At 38.9% G+C, this 21,244-nt stretch overlaps 1 protein-coding gene across 14 annotated transcripts in view; it reads left to right on the top strand.

The window, feature by feature from the left end:
• The window catches only part of TCF4 (transcription factor 4), a 315,108-nt gene that overhangs the window by 82,842 nt on the left and 211,022 nt on the right, over positions 1-21,244 (top strand). For 13 of the 14 annotated variants that reach the window (XM_073343585.1, XM_073343588.1, XM_073343590.1 and 10 more), the window contains one exon: positions 20,419-20,480. The exons of the other annotated variant lie outside the window; for it this stretch is intronic. In XM_073343585.1, coding sequence (XP_073199686.1) covers positions 20,419-20,480 — 62 coding nt within the window. The remainder of the gene's footprint in view (positions 1-20,418; positions 20,481-21,244) is intronic. 14 annotated transcript variants of the gene reach the window in all.

Below are 21,244 nucleotides of genomic sequence, written 5' to 3'. Positions count from 1 at the left end.
ACATGTGTAGGTCCAACTATGTGCTTATGTACATCTTTCTATGTCAAAAGGATATTGGGACTATTGTGCTGGTAATTTTAAGAAAATGAAACATATAGACCTTAGGAATTAATTATCTAGCTTTAATTACTTGAATACAGTTTTTCCTAATATTTCATGGCCTGCTAAACCAAATATCATGGTATAACTGCTGTGTTGGCAAAAAGTTGGCACACTTAACTGAAATAATGATCAGACCACCTGCTCTGACTGCTCTCTGATTGAATCGCATGGAGGCTGCTTTGCTTCACTTTGCTGGAACTGGGTTGTTGCAAAAATGTTTCATTTTGTCTACTGTAGGTGATAGTTATTTTGGAATAGGCTTTCATGACTGATTCTAGATAATACTAGAGAATGGTTTCTAGATAATGATTCTAGATAATACTAGATAATGGTCTAGATAATACTTAGTCCTGCCAGGAGTGCAGGGGACTGGTCTAGATGACCTCTCAAGGTCCCTTCCATGATTCTATGATTATGAATCTTAGAGTAGAATAGGGGCCACTGGATGTGTATACTGGAGGCGGGGCTTTACAATTGGAATCTTTTCTATTCATCTGCCCAGGCACCCATGTGTCTCACAATGCCTAGAGAATTCAAGTGCCTTTTGCTGTAGTTCTGTTTTTCTTTAAACATTACCATACCTTGAGTATAACTTATTGTTCATATTGTTCTTCATTTTCACACTTTGAAACCTGAAATTAGGCACCTAAATAAGTGGCCTGATCATTAGTAGTACATTTGACCAATGGAACTTGTGGGTGTTCAGCATCTTTAAAAGTTTGGCCATTTTTGTGTAGGTGACTAAATATGAATTTACTTGCCCAAGTTTGAAAATGGTGATCATAATGTTTTTCTTTGCTCAGAAGATGAATGTGTTGTTATTGTTTGTAACCTGATTTAGTGCATGCCTGCATATTACAATAACTTGGCATGTTCTACTAATACTCATATTTCCATTATAAAGCTCTAATATTTAGATCACACAAGACAAGGCAGGAAACATTATAGCTTTATTCAGAAGCTTAATGCAGAATTCCTGCAGAGAAGGAACAGAGCAAACATTAAAATGAGGAAGTAAAATCTGGCCCCTAGTGCTACCAACACTTCTCAGATATCGCAAAGCAACAGTATAACCTACCTAGCACATTACTCCTAGGGAAAAGAATTGGTTCTACTAAGTATATGAGGCAGTTCCAGCAGAGTAGACGGGGGAGGAATGATCCCAGTGACAAGTATATGCAGACCCCTTCCCAGTTACTAAAACCATCCTGTCCCTCATAGCTTCCTCCCCCTTTGACTTGGTTGTGGTCCTCTGGGCTATTTCAGAACAGTCATTCAGTCCTTGGGAATGTCAATGTTTCTTATTCTCGCCTCAGTGCATCAAACTGAACTAAAAAAAAACTTTTATAATAGTGTGAAACAAAATACAATTAATCTGCTGGCCCATGAATGAAGAGTGGTTTGGGGTCAGGAGGGAGGGGGTGATGTCGCCAGCAGGGTGCTTGATAGAGTGGCGTCCTATAGATTGGAAACTGGTGATCCACAGGAGCTTTGTACATCAGGAGAGAAAGAAAAAAGAATCACAGAGTCAGAGAGGGAAAAGACAGATATTATACAATGAACCCTCTTGGAAAGTCCATGTTTGTTTCCTACAGTATATTCTTATGTGCTTGGTCCCCTCAGATGTGAAGCTTCTTTTACTTCCTTTGGATTTAGAAGTGAAGTGTACTTTGGATCTGAAGTGTCCCCTTACTTCCTATTGGGACATTCATCATCAAAGACTAAAATGAATTATCTTAAAAAAAAAAATCTGCTCACCTTAAAACATTATTAGCATGTGATTCTAGAGTGTACCTGTATGCACATAATCTGAATTCGTCTGATAAACAGTAATGGCTTTGGAGTGCTGTTAGTTTATTGGGTTAATCGAAGAATTAAGTATTTTAAAATAATACATTATAGATCAAAAATCTTTTTTGTTTTTTAAAGTATTTTAAATATATATTTATGTAAAAAACCTATTACAAGGAAATAATAGACAAAAATGGCATCTGAATAACAGTGTTTGACAGAAAAGTGGACAATAGTAAAGTCTGACTCTAGCCAGTAACCTCTCCCTCTCCCTCATCAGAATTAAATGAAGATCAAGAAGAAAAAAAAGACATTTTACTGCAAAAACCCGGCCAAACCAATAATAACGCACACCCCCACTAACTTGATGAGTCAAAAATTGTATCAGCGAATTTTAAAGAATTAATTTTAAAGACATTAATCTCTCTTTTACCATTTTTTTCTAGTGTCAGCATATTTGCTAAAAACAGAGTTATAGCTGGATTTCTGTAAACGTAAATGTAAAGGATATGTGAAAGTCAACTGTCCATAATGTGGGAAGCCTATGTCATATGCGTATTAGAAAGTAGCTTATGTAACTCAACTAGAAAAAGCATGTGAAGTTTTATAACCTCATCTGGAGGCAAGACAATCTAGTTCTTTTTTTTATAAATATTAATATTGAGAACAGTTTCTTTTGTTTACACTGTTGAAGTTTTACAGCAAATGCTGTTAAGTGAGAACCCAAACTGTCCATGGATATTTGTATAGACTTTGCAAATTCAGGCATAAAATAAATTGCCCATCTGATTCAAATGAAATTTCCAATTATTTGTGGCTTTAACAGACGCTATTGAAGTGTATTGTATATATCTGGCAGCTGGTTCTACTTCTTTGAAAAAAAGAAAAGCTTTGTACCTAATCCCCTGAGCAAACCAGTAGTAAATTGTTTATCAAGTAAGTGGTAGAATTTTGCCACTTCAAATCTGTTCTTAATCTATTTGCTGCAACGTAGAAGATAATTATATGTGAATTGCTGCATGTTGCATTTGTATATATATTTAAAATCCATCAGTTCCTTTCCTTCCCCACCACAAAAACTTGTGTCCAAGCCTGAATTATCTTATTCTCTGATATTCCTGATATCCGCCTCACTACGCCAAACTGCCAGTGAATCAAAATGCTTTACTTCACCTGATGCTGCATCCATATTCAATTACTCTTAAAATCCTTTCACAGCCTCCCTGTTGTCTCTCGAATCATATTGAAGTTCCTTGTTCTTGTTTTCATGGCCCTCCACAATGTTAACTTCTTTACACCTCTCTGCTTTTGACTCTTTGGACACATGCATTGACTTCCCAAGTGACCACATGACCACTTTGTCTTTTTCCTCAACTAGTTTCAGTGACAAATAATTATATATAAATTCTCTTATTTTTCCCCACCCTTTTCATTTTTTGACATATCCATACCTTCTACAATAAGAAAGAATTAGCAGGGACTGGGATGTATTCAAACATTAGTATGTCCTGTATGCAAAAATAATCTTTTGCTTTCTTCCTCTGTCATTTTTATGTATCTAAGGTAGTCTCTGTTTTCATTCTTTCATTTAAAGACATTTCCAATTTTAAACCTCTTTTCTTTAATTATGTTCCATGGTTGATATGCTAATATTTTCCCTCTGAAGGCAAAGATCAAATGTGAATTTGGCCATGAGCAAGTTGTTTTTTAGTTTCCATCTAGTCTTTTGTGGACGTTAGATCATGTCAGCACACTTCAGCACATTTGACAGTCTCTTCTCAGAAGACGCTGAGTGCTGGATTACTAGAGAGTTTAACTGATCAGAATAAAAATATATTGGCAGACTTACATGAGGAAATAAGTACTGTACATTACCTACGGATTCTAAGCACTTAGCAGTACTTATTAGTCGCTATTGTGTAAGTTCATACATTTCCCCCAACCTAAAACAAATCAGTAAAATTTTTGATAAACCAACTGTACTTTCCTATAATATTCAAAATTTTACTTGGCAGTATTGGATGTTAATGTAATACGGAAAATATATTCCCTAGCTGATCTTTGCAGTCCACACGGTTTTCATTAGAACCTTTTTTGTGCTTAACTTTTGAGAAAGAGCTCCGTGTTCAAAGCCACTCAACAGCTGACTAATATCACTAACTCATCTTCCCAAGAGTGGTTTAAACTCACTGAAGGAACACCTGGTGGTATGTTTCCAAGAGCAGAAAAGCAGTAAGCTTTTTCAGCAAATGTACTAGAAAACGGAATCTACTTTATTTTTTAAACAAATCATTCTTTTTCTCTGCTGCCACCAGCGTGAGCTGCATGGTTTTGTTCTTCTTCTCTGTTGCTCATGCAGGTACTGTAACACCCAATCCACTGAACACCCTAGGGAATGTGGGCTGCCCTTCCTGTCCTCCTCAGTTGTTCCTTTTGCCTTTAGCTCATTTAATTATACTTCTGGCAGTTCCTGTGCACTCTTTTTGTACTGTCACCTTTTCTTTTCCAGCCCTTTAGATGTGTTCCCCTTCCATCCCTATTAAATATTTTCTTTGATTTGAAGCTTTTTTTGTCCTGTGATGGCTCAAGAACATCTGTTCTAGGGACACAATGACAACAATGGCTACAGCTTCACTGTTTAGAGTGGCATCATCAGCCCTCCATTACAGGCTCCTCGTCCATCATGAGTGCCTTTCTCACAGAGGAATTTACTACCTGCTCCAAGTGAGCCAGCTGCTGGACCAAGGCAGATCAACAATCAGGTCTTAGGCCAACTGCTCAATTAAGGAGACAGAGAAACTGATCTTGAAGAAGAGGAGGAAAAAGAGGAAAATCTTAGATCCTCAGCATCAGATGATCTAAAAGATTAGATGCATGAAACCCTGAGGTGGTACTATCGTTTATAAAGGTTCCTTAGCCTAGACATTAATTCCATGCCCTCACATAACCACCTCCTAAGAAGATTTAAAGTGCTGTCAGGAAAGGGTGCTGTCTCTTCACCTCCACAGAAAATGAGAAGGTCTACATACTCTTCACAATTACACAAGTGTAAAATTTTCAGTAAAGTGTAATAGAGTTATTTTGGTATTATACTGATGTGACTGAAATTGGAGTGTGAACCAGAAACTTGTTCCCCAACTCCACCTGGTCGGGGGCCCCTTCCGACTTTCCTCTTTAGAAAAGTGATGTGTCAAATCAAAGTTCTTCCAAGTTCTATTAAGAAGGGTATGTTTCGAGTACAGTGAACCTGTTGCTCTTAGGATACTCCCTATTTTTTCTCCCCAGTCACCTGAAAAGAGATTTTCTCAATCACATTTTCATGGGATACTAACTCTGCTGCGCCATTCCTTCTTCAAACAGTGTTTCTTTGAAATCCTATCTGCATGACGTAATGCTGGCAAAAGTGGGTGAGTTGGAATTGAAGCAAAAGAGTAGTTCTGGATCTAAAATGATTGGGAATGGTTAAAGAATCAGAATAGAAACTCTCCTGAAAGCTGGGAGATTTTCTTGTGTTAAATCTTCTTCAGGGTGCATACATAAATAACTTTTACATCCAGACATCATTTCTACTAAGGTGAATTCTAGTGCAGGCCTACTGCATTTCCAGTTCACGGCTCTCGCCTTTGGGGCTAGCATCTGTCCCTAAGGCCTTAACGTGATGGCCGCCCTCTGCAGGGAAAATGTCTTGGTGGCATTGCACATGGAGGGGTGGCTCTTCTGGGACCAAGGGACCAGTACATAGGACTTGCGTTCTTCTGATGTCTTTCAGGTGGAACAAAGCTCACTCACTCTCACACGTGAGATTACCCAGCTGGGAATCTTGATGAATGTCCAATCAGAAAGTGAACATCCATTGGAAAGAATGATTCAAATAATAATAAAACAAAACAAACAAACAAACAAACAAAAAACATGGTTCAGTTGATTCAGCTGAAAGAACTCAAACGGTTCAGAAATGCATGGTTTGTCAGGCATCTAGTTTCCTGACAGGACCCAATTTCATGGGCAGAATTGTGACTGTAGACCTTACCCCAGCTTTTCCTCCTGACTGTAGGTGTCCCGTGTCAAAGAGACCTGGATCCCTCGTAGCAATCCTTTCTTTGCAGAAACCAAGGCTTGAAAATCATTAGGTCTTCCTTAACTATCTCTGTTTTAAGATTGAGTCCCTGGTAGCAATTACCTTTGTGAGGAGGATTATCCTGTCACTCTTCTCTGCAATCCACCCTTATGATTATACCACAAGAACTAGACAGATATGGGATAGGTGTATGTCAGTGTGTGCATTAAGATCCATAAATTCATGGAGTTTAAGGGACCATTAAATCATCTAGTCTGACCTCATGGATAACACAGGCCATTTAACTTCACACAGTTACCCATGTACTGAGCCCAATAACTTGTTTCTGACTGAAGCATAACATGTGTTTGACTAAAGCATTTCTTCCAGAAAGGAAATCAGTCTTGATTTGAAGACATCAAGAAATGGAGAATCCACCACTTCTCTTGATAGTTTGTTCCAGTGGTTTGGAATGCATGTATTTCCAATACAAATACTGTGTATCCTCTTCTCAGGGAATAAACATATATATTAATTTTGACTATGTTTTTTTTGGAAAACCTAGGTTGTTTAATAGTTTGACATTAACTGTTGTGCTCAGCAGCTGATCATCCAGAACTTCACCTAAATTTGATCTTCTGCAACTTCACCTATCTATTTACTTTCCAGGTGAATTTCAAAGCAGAAAACTCAGCACCAAATATATATATATTATTAATTATTAAGAGTGGATATATAGCCATATATTAGAAGATTGTTGTATTCTAGTATGTATGCCACTCTGTAACTAGCATTTTGTTATTTTACTTAGATAATTTCTCAAAACTCAAATATTATGAATAATAGTAATAATAAATAATACTTTGCACTTATATATATATATACTACTTCCTCTAGAGTTACTTTGTCTGGAATTTCAGTTTATTCAGCACTGCATTTAGTATTTTTTAACACGTATTGGTTGGCATCTGTTCAGGGGAAAATTAAGAAAACACACAGTTAAGCATTTGTGTCTTTCTGAAAAACCTCCACTCTCTCAATTTCAGAAACAGATTTTTAAATACTGGATGCTTAATTAATCTCTGTATTACTACATACTTTCAGTGACAACTAGTCTTATAGTGATGATTTCGCAGCATGCTGGTTGTCTCTGTATTCCACATTATTCTTCCCTTTCTTTACACTGGATCTAAAGCAAACATAAAGAACGTTGGGTGAAATCCTGGCCCTACTGAAGTCAATGGTGAAATTTTCACTGACTTAAAAAGAGCTGTGATTTCGACTTCTGTCTTTAAGTAGCTGCAAGGTTTATCTTGTGGAAGGAAACTTGAATCTATCTGTTTTTATACACTACCATCATTTTGGTATCTGAGCCCCTCTCAGCATTTTAAAGTGTACATAATTAGGTGTATTTCTCTGTGTCTCTGTTTTTCTTCACTCCTGTCAGCAGGGACTGTACATAATTTATTTAATTTCTGTGAAGGCAGTGGTGGTGGAGCGGGAGAGTTATTGTGGGAAGGCTGGATGAAAGCTGAGGTTTGTAGTCATCCTGGCACAGAGACATGGCACACCTTTCCTAATGCAGAAGGTATGACATAAGGTTAGGTGACTGATGTGTGAGATTTTGAATTTGATCTGTTTTTACACAGAAAGGTTGGGGCGGTGATCCATGCACTCTAATAAATAATACCCGTACCAATCAAATAAGATCAGTCTAATACAGTTTGTTAGCTTAATGGCTATTTTCCCACAGCATCATTCAAAATGTGACACTCTAGCCCGTGCTTTTGAAAACAATGGTTGCTTTCAGAAAGTCTTTCTTGGTGCAAATCTTAATCTCATAATCTTGTCACTTTCACTGAATGCGTGCTCTGCATGTGGCACATGGTTAGGCAGCATGTATATGTATGGAGGAGCAATATGTCAGTCATCATTCATCATTCCCAAACCTGACAAGATAATCTGTTGTGCCCTTTTTTCTCTATTTACTCATGTCATTTTTTGGTCACTATTATATTCTAAGCTATATCGTCAGGTACATATCACCATGTCATTTCATCTCTTGTTTTTCATAACACCATTCACATGCTATCTCTTTCTTGAAGCAGTTAATCCACAATCTTGCTTTCCAGCTCTCATGTATTGTTGTTACTCTTGGAATTTCCTCCAATTTGTTGACCTTTTTCTGGGAGCAAAGTGCCCAAAGTTGTATGCAATAGCCCTGGTGCAGTATCACCAAGGTGTTATATATAAAGGGAGTATTGTCTCCTGGTTCATGATGTAATGACTCTGGATCCCAAACTTGTTAGTGATATTTTTTTTCAAACCCTATCATGATGCAAACTCATTTAAGTTATTGTCCCATATCGATCCTGTCTTTTTTGATGTTAACGCTTTCCAAGCATCTTCCTTTCATTGAAAATCTGTATTCTGGACTATTTCTCCAGTTAGTAGTTTGCATTTTTCCAGGAAAAATGTCCTTTTGTTATTTTCTAACCATATTTCTAACTCCAATCCCTCTGTTTGGGGAACTCCCAGAGAGTTCAGACAATGGAAGTTCCACCAAAGAGGATTGGACACTGTGTTCCTTAGCATTACCTCATTGTCCTCACTACAGTTTACAACACCTTCCAGCTTAGTATCATCCATGAATGTAATCATATAGTTTGCATTTGTTTTTTCCAAATCATTAATGAAGACATTAAATGAAACTGTGCCTAATACTGATCTCTGTATTACAGCACTGAGGCGGCTTCCCCAGATTTGGTACATTGCCGTTTCCTTTTACTCTTTGTTCATAGTACTGTGGTTTTGAATCCATGTGTGCTCATAACTAGGGCGCTACCAAATTTGCGGCCATGAAAAACATGTCATGGACTCTGAAATCTGGTCTCTCCCTCGTGAAATCTGGTCTTTTGGGTGCTTTTACCCTAGACCAGTGTTTCCCAAACTTGGGACTCCACTTGTTCAGGGAAAGCCCCTGCTGGGCCGGGCCGGTTTGTTTACCTGCCGCATCCGCAGGTTCGGCCAATCGCGGCTCCCTCGGCCCGCATCGCTTCCCGCAGCCCCCTTTGGCCTGCAGCGGCGAATCGCAGCCAGTGGGAGCCACGATCGGCCGAACCTGCGGACGCCATAGATAAACAAACTGTCCTGGCCTGCCAGGGGCTTTCCCTGAACAAGTGGCATCCCAAGTTTGGGAAACACTGCGCTATACTATACAGATTTCATGGGGGAGACCAGCATTTCTCAAATTGGGGATATTTTCAAGTGGGATTTACTGAGACATTGTACGAAGTCTGTGTTACATCCACTGCAGTCCCTTTGTTTACTAAAATTGACCAAGTTTGTCCAAGATTATTTGTTTCTTATTAAATCCATGTTGTTTATTGTTCATGGTTAAGTTGCCCTTTCAGGCCATGTCTACACTACAGCTGCTGCAGGGGCACAGCTATGGCGCTGCAGTTGTGTGGCTGTAGCACTGTAGTGTAGACACTTCGTACATCAACAGAAGGGGTTTTTCCATAGTGCAGTTAATAATCCACCTCGCCGAGAGGCAGTAGAAATCTTCCGTCAACCTAGCAAGCCTGAGAACCATAGCTAGGTCAATTAAATTTTCTGAGTAGTCCAGGCCTCAGACCCTGATTCTGGAAAGACATATTCAACTTTACATGCTCTGGGTGAAATCCTGGTCCCACTGAAGTCAGCTGGTCCAGGATTTCACCCTATGAATAGTTCCATTGACTTTAATGAGATTACTCATGATCTGTAAATATATGCTTAAATCTTTGCAGGATCAGGGCCTAGGAGTTCACAGAATTATTTTTTGGAATACCTGTAGTACTAACTTACTGGTGAATTAATGTAGACTTACTGAATAGTAATTGCTGAGAATTTTTTTCATTTCTAGACATTGAAAAATGCATAATTGTTTTGAGTACCATTTTATGAAGGAATGGTTTGCCTTTGACTGATGATAGTGTACCACATCTCACTCAAAAAACCCTGCAAACAAAATAAAAAGAACAATGGACAAATATGCAAGGGACAGACTTTGATGTTGTATGCCACATATAACCCCATCATGGCCAAAGGCAAATGGAACTGTTCAAGGATTCATGCTGAGAATAACCCATCAAACAAGCTCTGTACCTCTGCCTGTGATATTCAAGATTCTACCTTGCATGCAGAGAGAACTGTTGCACATAAATAAGGGGTTTGTAGCCCCTCCACATTGTCAAAGGTGAGGGTTGGAAATAGGGCATCATGGTGACAGCATATCAAGACTGGGAAGCCTTCTCCCAGAATCTGCAAAGGTTTTATTCCACTCTGTAGGGGTAAAAAAATATTCTGCAAAGTTGCTATTTATTTTAAAACAAATGTATAGATATAATCAAAGTTGTTGTTATGAATAATGTTCATAAATGTATATGAATATAAAAACCTTTTCACCCTGGTCAGAGTGCATTTTTCAAGATGAAGAACTGGAGTTGTTAAAAGAATCCATCCTTTCCTCCCCTACCTAGGGTTTGTTTTTTTTAGAGATCTCCATCATGTGTACTTCATATAAGTACTCCTGTTTTTTTAAAAACTGTAACTGAGATAAAGAATTAGTAGTTTTAAACAATAGGAACTACATGTTCCGCTGTGATCAAGGAATTAGATAATCAGGCATGTTTGTTTAAGGGGTCTGTATCTTGAGGCTTTTATAGGGCAGTATTAAAGCCCTGAGCCTTCTTATTATGCCAATACCCAGAAGATTGCTTTAATGAGAAGTAAAGGGCCTTTTTCCAATTACAAGGGAATAACTGTATTAAGTTCCTGTGTTATGTCAACCTGCTTTGATTTGATTACTGTGAAAGAAATGGATTTATCTGTCAGTGTTACTTAATTAAGACTTCTCATTGATGTTTTGCAGAGTAATATAGTGTGGCTTGCACATTTAAGTCTAAATACAAAGAAGATTGGTTGAAAGCTAAGACACAACCCCTGAAGATAATGTCCAAGAGCAATTGCTTGTCACTTCCAGATCACAGGCCAAAACTTTAACAGAGGTGGAAAAATTTGAGTATTTTAAAGGCTTAAGTTAAAACAAGGTTGATGGCAAGGAGCTTTCAGTGAAGTCTAGGACAAGTAGAAATTTCAGCTTTTATAATCTGCCTTGTGTATAATCTGCCTTCACAGACAGAAATGGGATGGAGGAGGGGCATGCCCTGTAACTGTTCTATCAGTGCAGTTTCTCTAATCTGGTACTGAATAGCGTATGTGGGTAAACAGAACAGTGTCTTAGGAACTTCCTTCTGACTTGGTATAAGCTACCAAACCTCACCCACTTATTGACCTTCTTTCTACCCTCCCCGAGTCTGCCCTTCTTCTCCTTATTAGTCCCAGCTATCCTGAATTGTTGTGGGATGTTCAGAACCTGGGAGTACACTAGTCTCTGTGTATCTGCTGTTCCCTGGGATTTTTAGCAGTCCATAGTGTTCTGGGAGATGGCACACGCAGTGCAAAGAGGAGGTGGTGACACAGTAGCAGGGTGCTGCCCAGCAGAGGATTTTGAAATCTCAATTCAGAAAGCCACAAAACATGGGCTTACCTTTAAGCATGTAAGTAGTTCCATTAATTTCAGTGGGACTGCTTCCAAGAATCATAGAATCACAGAACTGGAAGGGTCCTCGAGAGGTCATCTAATCTAGTCCCCTGCACTGGAGGTAGGACTAGATATTATCTAGACCATCCCTGACAGGTGTTTGTCTAACCTTACGTGCTTAACTTTAATTAAGCAGGTTTCCATACTTTGTTGGATTGGACCAGAGTACTCAACAGTTTGCAGAAGTGAGCCCTTTAAATGCAACCTACTATTATTATATTTATATGAACAATAATAACATAATAATTAAATTAAGTATAATAAATGGCTGCAGATGGGAAAAAACACGAACTAGGCTCTGATTGTGCAACTGGATCATTGACTTCAGTGGTCAGTCAAACATTGCACAAGAGTCCATCTCACAGATTGCAGGTTAGGGAGCCTAGTCCCAAAGTTCCTCTCTCTCTAGTCAATGAGTGGAGGACATGGGGTTAGCTGATCATGATTCAGCTCTGAAATACTTGTTTTTTAACCAATTCATAAAAAGTGTCCCTCACTCAGCACATATGTTCTTAGCATTAATAAAAAAAAATACACAAAATATAGCTCTAAAAACTCTCAAACTATGCAAATACTATCCCCACCATTATCCATAGATCATAGAATCATAGGACTGGAAGGGACCTCGAGAGGTCATCCAGTCCAGTCCCCTGCACTCATGGCAGGACTAAGTATTATCTAAACCATTCCTGAAGGTGTTTGTCTAACCTGCTCTTAAAAACCTCCAATGATAGAGATTCCACAACCTCCCTAGGCAATTTATTCCAGTGCTTTACCACCATGATAGTTAGGAAGCTTTTGCTAATGTCCAACCTAAACCTCCCTTGCTTTAATTTAAGCCCATTGCTTCTTGTCCTATCCTCAGAGGTTAAGAAGAACAATTTTTCTCCCTCCTTCTTGTAACAACCTTTTATGTACTTAAAAACTGTTATCATGTCCCCCCTCAGCCTTCTCTTTTCCAGATTAAACAGATTTTTTTCAATCTTCCCTCATAAGTCATGTTTTCTAGATCTTTAATAATTTTTTGTTGCTCTTCTCTGGACTTTCTCCAATTTGTCCACATCTTTCCTGAAATGTGGCCTCCAGAACTAGACACAATACTCCAGATGAGGCCTAATCAGTGTGGAGTAGAGCGGAAGAATTACTTCTCCAGTCTTGCTTAAAACACTCCTACTAATACATCGCAGAATGATATTTGCTTTTTTTGCCACAGTGCTACACTGTTGATTCATATTTAGTTTATGGTCCACTATGACCCCTAGATCGCTTTCCGCAGTACTCCTTCCTAGGCAGTCATTTCCCATCTTTGTATGTGTGCAACTGATTGTTCCTTCCTAAATGGAGTACTTTGCATTTGTCCTTACTGAATTTCATCCAGTTTACTTCAGACCATTTCTCCAATTTGTCCAGGTCATTTTGAATTTTAATCCCATCCTCCAAAGCACTTGCAACCCATCCCATCTTGGTATTGTCCACAAACTTTATAAGTGTACTCTCTATGCCATTATCTAAATCATTGATGAAGATATTGAACAGAACTGGACCTAGAACTGATCCCTGCGGGACCCCACTTATTATTCCCTTCCAGCATGACTGTGAAACACTGATAACTACTCTCTGGGAATGGTTTTCCAACCAGTTTTGCACCCACCTTACAGTAGCTCCATCTAGGTTGTGTTTCCCTAGATCAGCTAAAAGGGGCTGACAATATGGATTTTTTAAAAATTAACTAATTTCAAACAAAGAAAGAAAGAAAGAAAGAAAGAAAGTTTCTGATAGAGCATGCTTTAAATAATGTCCTTATTTAAAAATCAGATAAAAGGGGCTGACAATATGGATTTTTTTAAAAATTAACTAATTTCAAAGAAAGAAAGAAAGAAAGAAAGAAAGAAAGAAAGAAAGTTTCTGATAGAGCATGCTTTAAATAATGTCCTTATTTAAAAATCAGATAAAAGGGGCTGACAATATGGATTTTTTTAAAAATTAACTAATTTCAAAGAAAGAAAGAAAGAAAGAAAGTTTCTGATAGAGCATGCTTTAAATAATGTCCTTATTTAAAAAAAAAATCCTTATATGTAAACTTTATAAGGATTTTTCTGCTTCCTGGCTGATGGTCATAAAAATTATTTTATCAAGGAGCAAACTGACCATCAGGGGGACCAGTAAAACTGACAACACAAAGTGCTGTCAAAGACACAATGTAATAAAAATCGAAAAACAGGGAAATATTGCTATTTACTGTCAGCTATATGAATCTTAGATGTTACTTGCAACTATGTTCCTGATCCTGCATTTGGATCCACACAAGTGAGCCCTTGCATCCGTGCAGAGCACAGTGGATTTCGGTGAACTGCATGCATGTGCAAGAGTTTGCCTCCACGGATCAGATTGCTGGATCAGGTGGATACAAAGCTTTCAGACACACATGTAATTTTCAGGTTGTTGGCACCCTTTTAAAAGCTTAACCAAGATGATGCAGTTTGCACTGCCCCTTGAAGCATGTCAGACTCTTGTTCTGGCAGACCACGAGCCACATCAAAGAATGGAGCCACTGGTGTTATGTGCTCGTGAGAGGTCAGTCCACGAGTTAGACAAGCCTCTATTCTGCAGTGACTCAAGCTTCCAGGTGCTTTTCAAGTGCAGCCTCAAGTAGAACACATATCCTTGAGGTTACACAGGTCTGGATTACTGTGGTGAGTACTACAGCAGGAAGGAATGGTCACAGTCTCTGAGCTAAACTGTAGATGGAAAATTAAAAAAAGCATTACATGCCACTGTTGTCACTTGGGAATTCAGGAGTAGTTATGGGTACAATACAGCCGAAGACTGTAAACTGAATTGACCAAAGGTGGATATTTTTATTCAGTAGGAGGCACGCTCACAGCCCTGGCGCAGTCCTTTGGATGTTTTCTCCTTATCAGGAGAAATTTCCATCGTAACAGAGCGGAGACTAAATTAATTTGCTCCCAGACTTTTGTCAGACACTGAGGGAGAAAAGAGACTATGCTGTCTGATATCAGCAAATGGCTGTGTAGGTTTGAGTGTCAGCCTTGTACGGATGATACTGCAGGCTATAATGTTAATGGGATTAGTCATGTGAGTAAAGTTAGTCAAGTTAAGTTTGTAAAATCAGCCTTCATTGTTCCTAAGGTGTGGGAGTTGAAATGTGCTGCTTAAATGTAAAAGCATTGTTATTATTACTGTTATGTAATGGATGCAAACAACACTACCCAAAGTGGCAACTTTTGTTTCACTTTCAGTTTCACCCGCAATTATTTTAGCCTTTTCAAATATGCAAGTCTTCCTTATTTTTCAAAGTTAGGTTTAGGAGCTAAAAGACCAGTTTTGTAGTATTTTTCTTGGTTTGTTGGTGATGTTTGTAACAGTATCATTAACACTCTGACAGCATTTACATTATAAGCTCCATTTTTGGAGGTTTCATAAACATTTACTGCAGGCTGATATTTGGCACACCTGTTAAGTGATTAGTTTATATTCTCATGTAGTCATATTTGGTATTTTGGAAAGAGAAGAAAGAAACATTATAAATATAAAGAAGACGGTATAAGAAAGTTAGAGATATTCACATGGACAGAGATGTGCATAATATGCACTATTGCCAGTTTGCCTAATGGGTTTCATACGGATTTTGGAAGCTATAGTAGAGTGATTGCGTGGTAGTCCAATGCCTGATCCAAAGCTCGTTGTGGGAGCATTTCCACGACTTCAGTGAGCTTTAAATCAGGACCTGAAAGCATTAATTATCAGTTACATAACACAAATTATTTAAAAAAAATCCTGCTTAATTAACCAAATGGCATGGATGATCTGATCTGTCAGGTGAATGATACACATTTTCTTTCTTTGTCTCGAGCTTAATTAAATATTTACCTGAGAATGTCTTTTGTTATTAACACTTGACACTTTTATTGAGATAATAGGAATTATGATATGGGAAAAAATAAAATTGAACTCAAAAATCTTTAAGATTAAAATATTTTGTTTACAAAACATTAATAGTCATACTACCCATATTTTAGATTTCCTAATGTACAGCTTTGTTCCTCAAATACTTAACCTACCTCAGTTAGAAGTGCAAATGTACTGTTAGATACCCAGTTATCTATATCAGAATATATTATATATATTCACCCACATATATTTAAATGCAATACTATGATTAAAATTCCTCTAGCAATCTAGACCAAATATGTCTTTTTGTGTACTTAGATTAAAAGCTACTGTTTGTGCTTAATAAATAACAAACAATGATATTATTAAATCCATAAGAAATAGGATGGAGAATAATAATGAAATATTATAGTGCATTATGTGCCAAACTTATGTCCTCATCTAGAATACTGTGTTCATTGATAGTCACACTAACTCAAAAAGATACAGGGGGAATATTGGGGAATTCAGAGATATGTGATAGGAATGATTACAGGCATAAATTTACAGGGTAAATTGAGCGCTACTATTCACTTATGTTGTCATATAAGTACCAGTGGCATTGAAAGAAATCAAAAGATAACAAATATAAAATTGGTAAAAAGAAATACTTTTCTCTCAGTGCAGCCTGTGGAATTAATTGCCATTAGATATAATTGAGACCAACCTCTTAGCAGGAGTACAAAAAATAGTAGATAGTAATAATAGTAAAAATAGTAATTATATGGATAATGAAAATATGCACAATTACATTATATTTTTTTTGCCTTGAAACATAAAGGTGCTTTTTAAAAAAATCCTTCAAATGAAGAACCACAGAGTCAGGTAATTTTTGAAGTCAAGCTTGTTTCTTCAGCACTAACTCAACCATGTTGTAACATTCTCTATTCCTGAATCAGGCTCTAGCAGTGCTGGGACATACATCAACTCTTTCTCTTTTGAAAAAAGTGCCACAGCTCAAATTCTGTGCGAGCCAGTTCCCTTTGAGCCCCGGTCCTTTTGACTCACAGAAAATTGAATATGTTACCCTAGAGTGTCAGAACAGGGGCCCTGAAATATAATATTAATAGCAAAATCAGATTTAGTGAAATGTAACACGTCACGAAAAGAGACTGAATGAAATTTACTATTCTGGCCCCACTTGATCAAAGTTCTGAGGCATGTGCTTAATTTTAAGTATATGAGTATTCCCACTGACTTGAATGAATGCCCTAAATTACAATGACTTAAATGGAACTGCTCACATGCTTAAATTTAAATCTGTCCTTAAACGCTTTGCTGGATTGGCACCTTATTTAGTCATTAAATGTTTTTTTGGTAACTGGAATAGCCTGATGAGATTCCCAACCCAGTGTACTGAGGATTCCATGAGGACAGTGTAAAGATATTGCTCAGGAATGCAGCAGTGAAATCAGGAAGGCCAAATCACACTTGGAGTTTCAGCTAGCAAGAGATGTTAAGAGTAACAAGAAGGGTTTCTTCAAGTATGTTAGCAAAAAGAAGAAAGCCAAGGAAAGTGTAGGCTGCTTACTGAATGAGGGAGGCAACCTAGGGACAGAGGATGTGGAAAAAGCTAATGTACTCAATGCTTTTTTTTGTCTCTGTCTTCATGAACAAGGTCAGCTCCCAGAATACCTCACTGGGCAACACAGCATGGGAAGGAGGTAGCCAGCCCTCTGTGGAGAAAGAAGTGGTTTGGGACTATTTAGAAAAGCTGGACGAGCACAAGTCCATGGGACCGGATGCACTGCATCCGAGGCTGCTAAAGGGGTTGGTGGATGTGATTGCAGAACCATGGGCCATTATCTTTGAAAACTCATGGTGATCGGGGGAGGTCCCGGATGACTGGAAAAACGCTAATGTAGTGCCCATCTTTAAAAAAGGGAAGAAGGAGGATCCTGGGAACTACAGGCCAGTCAGCCTCACCTCAGTCCCTGGAAAAATCATGGAGCAGGTCCTCAAGGAATCAATGCTGAAGCACTTAGACGAGAGGAAAGTGATCAGGAACAGTCAGCATGGATTCACGAAGGGCAAGTCATGCCTGACTTACCTAATTGCCTTCTATGATGAGATAACTGGCTCTGTGGATGAGGGGAAAGCAGTGGACATGTTATTCCTTGACTTTAGCAAAGCTTTTGATATGGTCTCCCACAGTATTCTTGCCAACAAGTTAAAGAAGTATGGGCTGGATGAATGGACTATAAGGTGGATAGAAAGCTGGCTAGATCATCGGGCTCAACGGGTAGTGATCAATGGCTCCATGTCTAGTTGGCAGCTGGTATCAAGAGGAGTGCCCCAAGGGTCGGTCCTAGGGCTGGTTTTGTTCAATATCTTCATTAATGATCTGGAGGATGGCGTGGACTGCACCCTCAGCAAGTTTGCAGATGACACTAAACTGGGAGGAGAGGTAGATACACTGGAGGGTAGGGATAGGATACAGAGGGCCCTAGACAAATTAGAGGATTGGGCCAAAAGAAATCTGATGAGGTTCAACAAGGACAAGTGCAGAGTCCTGCACTTAGGACAGAAGAATCCCATGCACCGCTACAGACTAGGGACCGAGTGGGTAGGCAGCAGTTCTGCAGAAAAGGACCTAGGGGTTACAGTGAACAAGAAGCTGGATATGAGTCAACACTGTGTCCTTGTTGCCAAGAAGTCTAATGGCATTTTGGGCTGTATTAGTAGGGGCATTGCGAGCAGATCGAGGAACGTGATCATTCCCCTCAATTCGACATTGGTGAGGCCTCATCTGGAGTTCTGTGTCCAGTTTTGGGCCCCACACTATCAGAAGGATGTGGAAAAATTGGAAAGAGTCCAGCGGATTGCAACAAAAATGATTAGGGGGCTGGAGCACATGACTTATGAGGAGAGGCTGAGGGAACTGGGATTGTTTAGTCTGCAGAAGAGAAGGATCAGGGGGGATTTGATAGCTGCTTTCAATTACCTGAAAGGGGGTTCCAAAGAGGATGGAGCAAGACTTTTCTCAGTGGTACTAGATGACAGAACAAGGAGTAATGGTCTCAAGTTGCAGTGGGAGAGGTTTAGGTTGGATGTTAGGAAAAACTTTTTCACTAGGAGGGTGGTGAAGCACTGGAATGGGTTACCTAGGGTGGTGGTGGAATCTCCTTCCTTTGAGGTTTTTAAGGTCAGGGTTGACAAAGCACTGCCTGGGATGATTGAGTTGGGGATTGGTCCTGCTTTGAGCAGGGGGTTGGACTAGATGACCTCCTGAGGTCCCTTCCAACCTTGATATTCTGTGATTCTATGACAGTGGTCATACAAGCTTACTCAAGCATCCTTGAGTACGCCACAAAGAATATAATGCATTCAGCCTTAAACAGTAGAGTTTAAGGACTGTAGCCTCTTCTCCTGGGCCTTGACACAACCTCAGAACTAACATGACCTGTCCTGAGGCACACAATTTGCTGTCTGACTATCCATGAGGGACATCTGTTTGCAGTTGGGGTGCCTTTTAAAGCAGCTTGTCTGCTTCCCTTTGTGAACATCCCATCTAAAACAATATAAAAACTCATTATGACAGAGGTGACAATTTTAACAGTAATAAAAACTCCTCATTAAAAAACAACAACTCTTCTTACCCTAGGACAGACCAAAACAGAAAGAATAAAAGAAATTATACTGGTTACAGTAGCATCAAGAGAAACAGTAACAGAAAAATGTTATGCAACTGCATTCCACATTTGAAATAACATTTTTATAATACTCCTCCAGTTTTGTTACGGGAAATTTAGAGTTGCATTCTGTAACACTTAGCAATTATATAGCACCTTTTGTCCAAGGATCTTGAATCACTTTATAAAGAGTAATTCATTAAGCCTCACAGCACCTTTTTGAGGTAGGTGTTGTGCTATCCAGTTTACAAATGGATAAATGGGCCAGAGAAAGTGATTCACTCTTTGACCATGTCTACACTACAGGGGCTATTGTGGTAAGCTATGGCACTGTAAATAACCGCATAGTGTAGATGCAGCCTATCCTGGCTGTGTCCACACAGGTGGCTAGTTTGGCATAGCTGTGGCACTCAGGTGTGGGGATTTTTCACATTCCTGAGCTCCATTGCTATGTCAATCTTTGTTTGAAGTGTAGACTAGGTCCCAGTCATACATCTGTTCAGCAGCAGAGTTCAGGAGAAAATGTAGGAGTCCTGATTTCCCGGCCCATGCTCTAAACACTAGACTGTATTACCTCTTTGCAGTTTTACCATATCTTTCCTACTGTATGTTGCTACTGCCTTAAAGGGAGGGGGCAGAAATATTTAAGTGGTTGAGCACACCGTTGAAAGCATTCAAAGCTAATGGAAAGATTCCCATTCATTTAAATAGGCATTGCATCAGGTGTTAAGGAAATTCAGGAAAATGCTGAAGTATGTAATTACATCCAACTCTATTCAGCATTAAGCATGTGCGTAACTCCTCTTGACTTCACTGGGACTTAAGTACCTTCTTTCCTGAATTGGGTCTGAGTGAGGATCAGACATTAGCTTCTGGGTTTTGTCTGTTTTATCACATCTTATTTTTGATGTTTTGAGTAGATGTATTTTGTGGCAAGGATTTTGGTACAACTTTAACTGGTACATCAGAGTCAGGTTTTTAAGTCTCATGAAACACTGAGCCACTGAAGTAATTTTTATGTTCAAACCTCTGGTTCCTGAGGGTCCAGTCCATTTCTGCTGTGAATTTAAATGAGTTAATTTAAGTGGTTGGGTCAGAAGCCACTATCATCGTAGTAGCCCTATGCCTGATTCTTAATTAAAGGCAACAGGAGATTAATTTGAAACATTAATTTAAAAGTGCTTACACAAAAGGAAAGAATTATTGCAATAAAGCCTAAAGAACTTTTTTGTCCCTAGATGTAGAAGACAGAACTAGCTCAGGGTCCTGGGGGAATGGAGGACATCCTAGTCCATCCAGGGTAAGTATATCTAATCTTTTTCCTAAACCAGACTTCCTGCATATGTAAATTTACAGTCTTAAATTTGAGTTTTACCTGATTGCATAGAAAAATGTACATGCAAACTTGGCTGTAGACCAGCTTCTCTTCAGAATTGCTTTTTTTACATTCTTATGTGATCCTGTGATTGAATTTGACACCTGCTCCACTCTTGCTAACAGCTAGCAAGAATTTTCATTAGACATTTTGCCTTGCTAGTCAGTATCAGCCATTGATCCAACACTGTATGTTATCTCAGTACTGTAAGAGGCATTTTTTGTTATTGTTGACATTTCACTTGATGTAGTTAACTTGCTGGGAGATTTTATGTCTCACTGGCACAGATATCTACATGCAAAAAATCCATTGCATAGTACTGGGAAGCACTTGTACCCTCAAAATGTGCTCCTTCCTCAGTGGGGGTCAGATACTGCCACTCTTCCTAACATTGAATGGTACCTTAGAATTATAGAACTACAGGGTTAGAAGAGACAGCAAAGGGTCATCTAATCTAATTCCCTACCAAGATGCAGGATTATTCCTCACTCCTTGGGTAGTCCCACTGAAGTGGAACTACTGGAAGGGAAAACTACTATTCCTCATGAGTAGACAAGTGTTCTCAAGGGTGGCAAAATCTGAGCCCACATTTTTTTGTTTCCACTCAGTCTGGCCATTTACAGCGTCTTTCTACTTCAGACCGCTCTTCAGATTACCATCTCTGCATTTCCCTACCTTAACATTCTGCT

Source organism: Lepidochelys kempii, chromosome 5 (assembly GCF_965140265.1).
Source record: "Lepidochelys kempii isolate rLepKem1 chromosome 5, rLepKem1.hap2, whole genome shotgun sequence".
In the NCBI taxonomy this organism is placed as follows: domain Eukaryota; kingdom Metazoa; phylum Chordata; order Testudines; family Cheloniidae; genus Lepidochelys; species Lepidochelys kempii.
The sequence above is the reverse complement of the archived record's forward strand: the minus strand, read 5'-3'. Positions and strand labels throughout refer to the sequence as shown.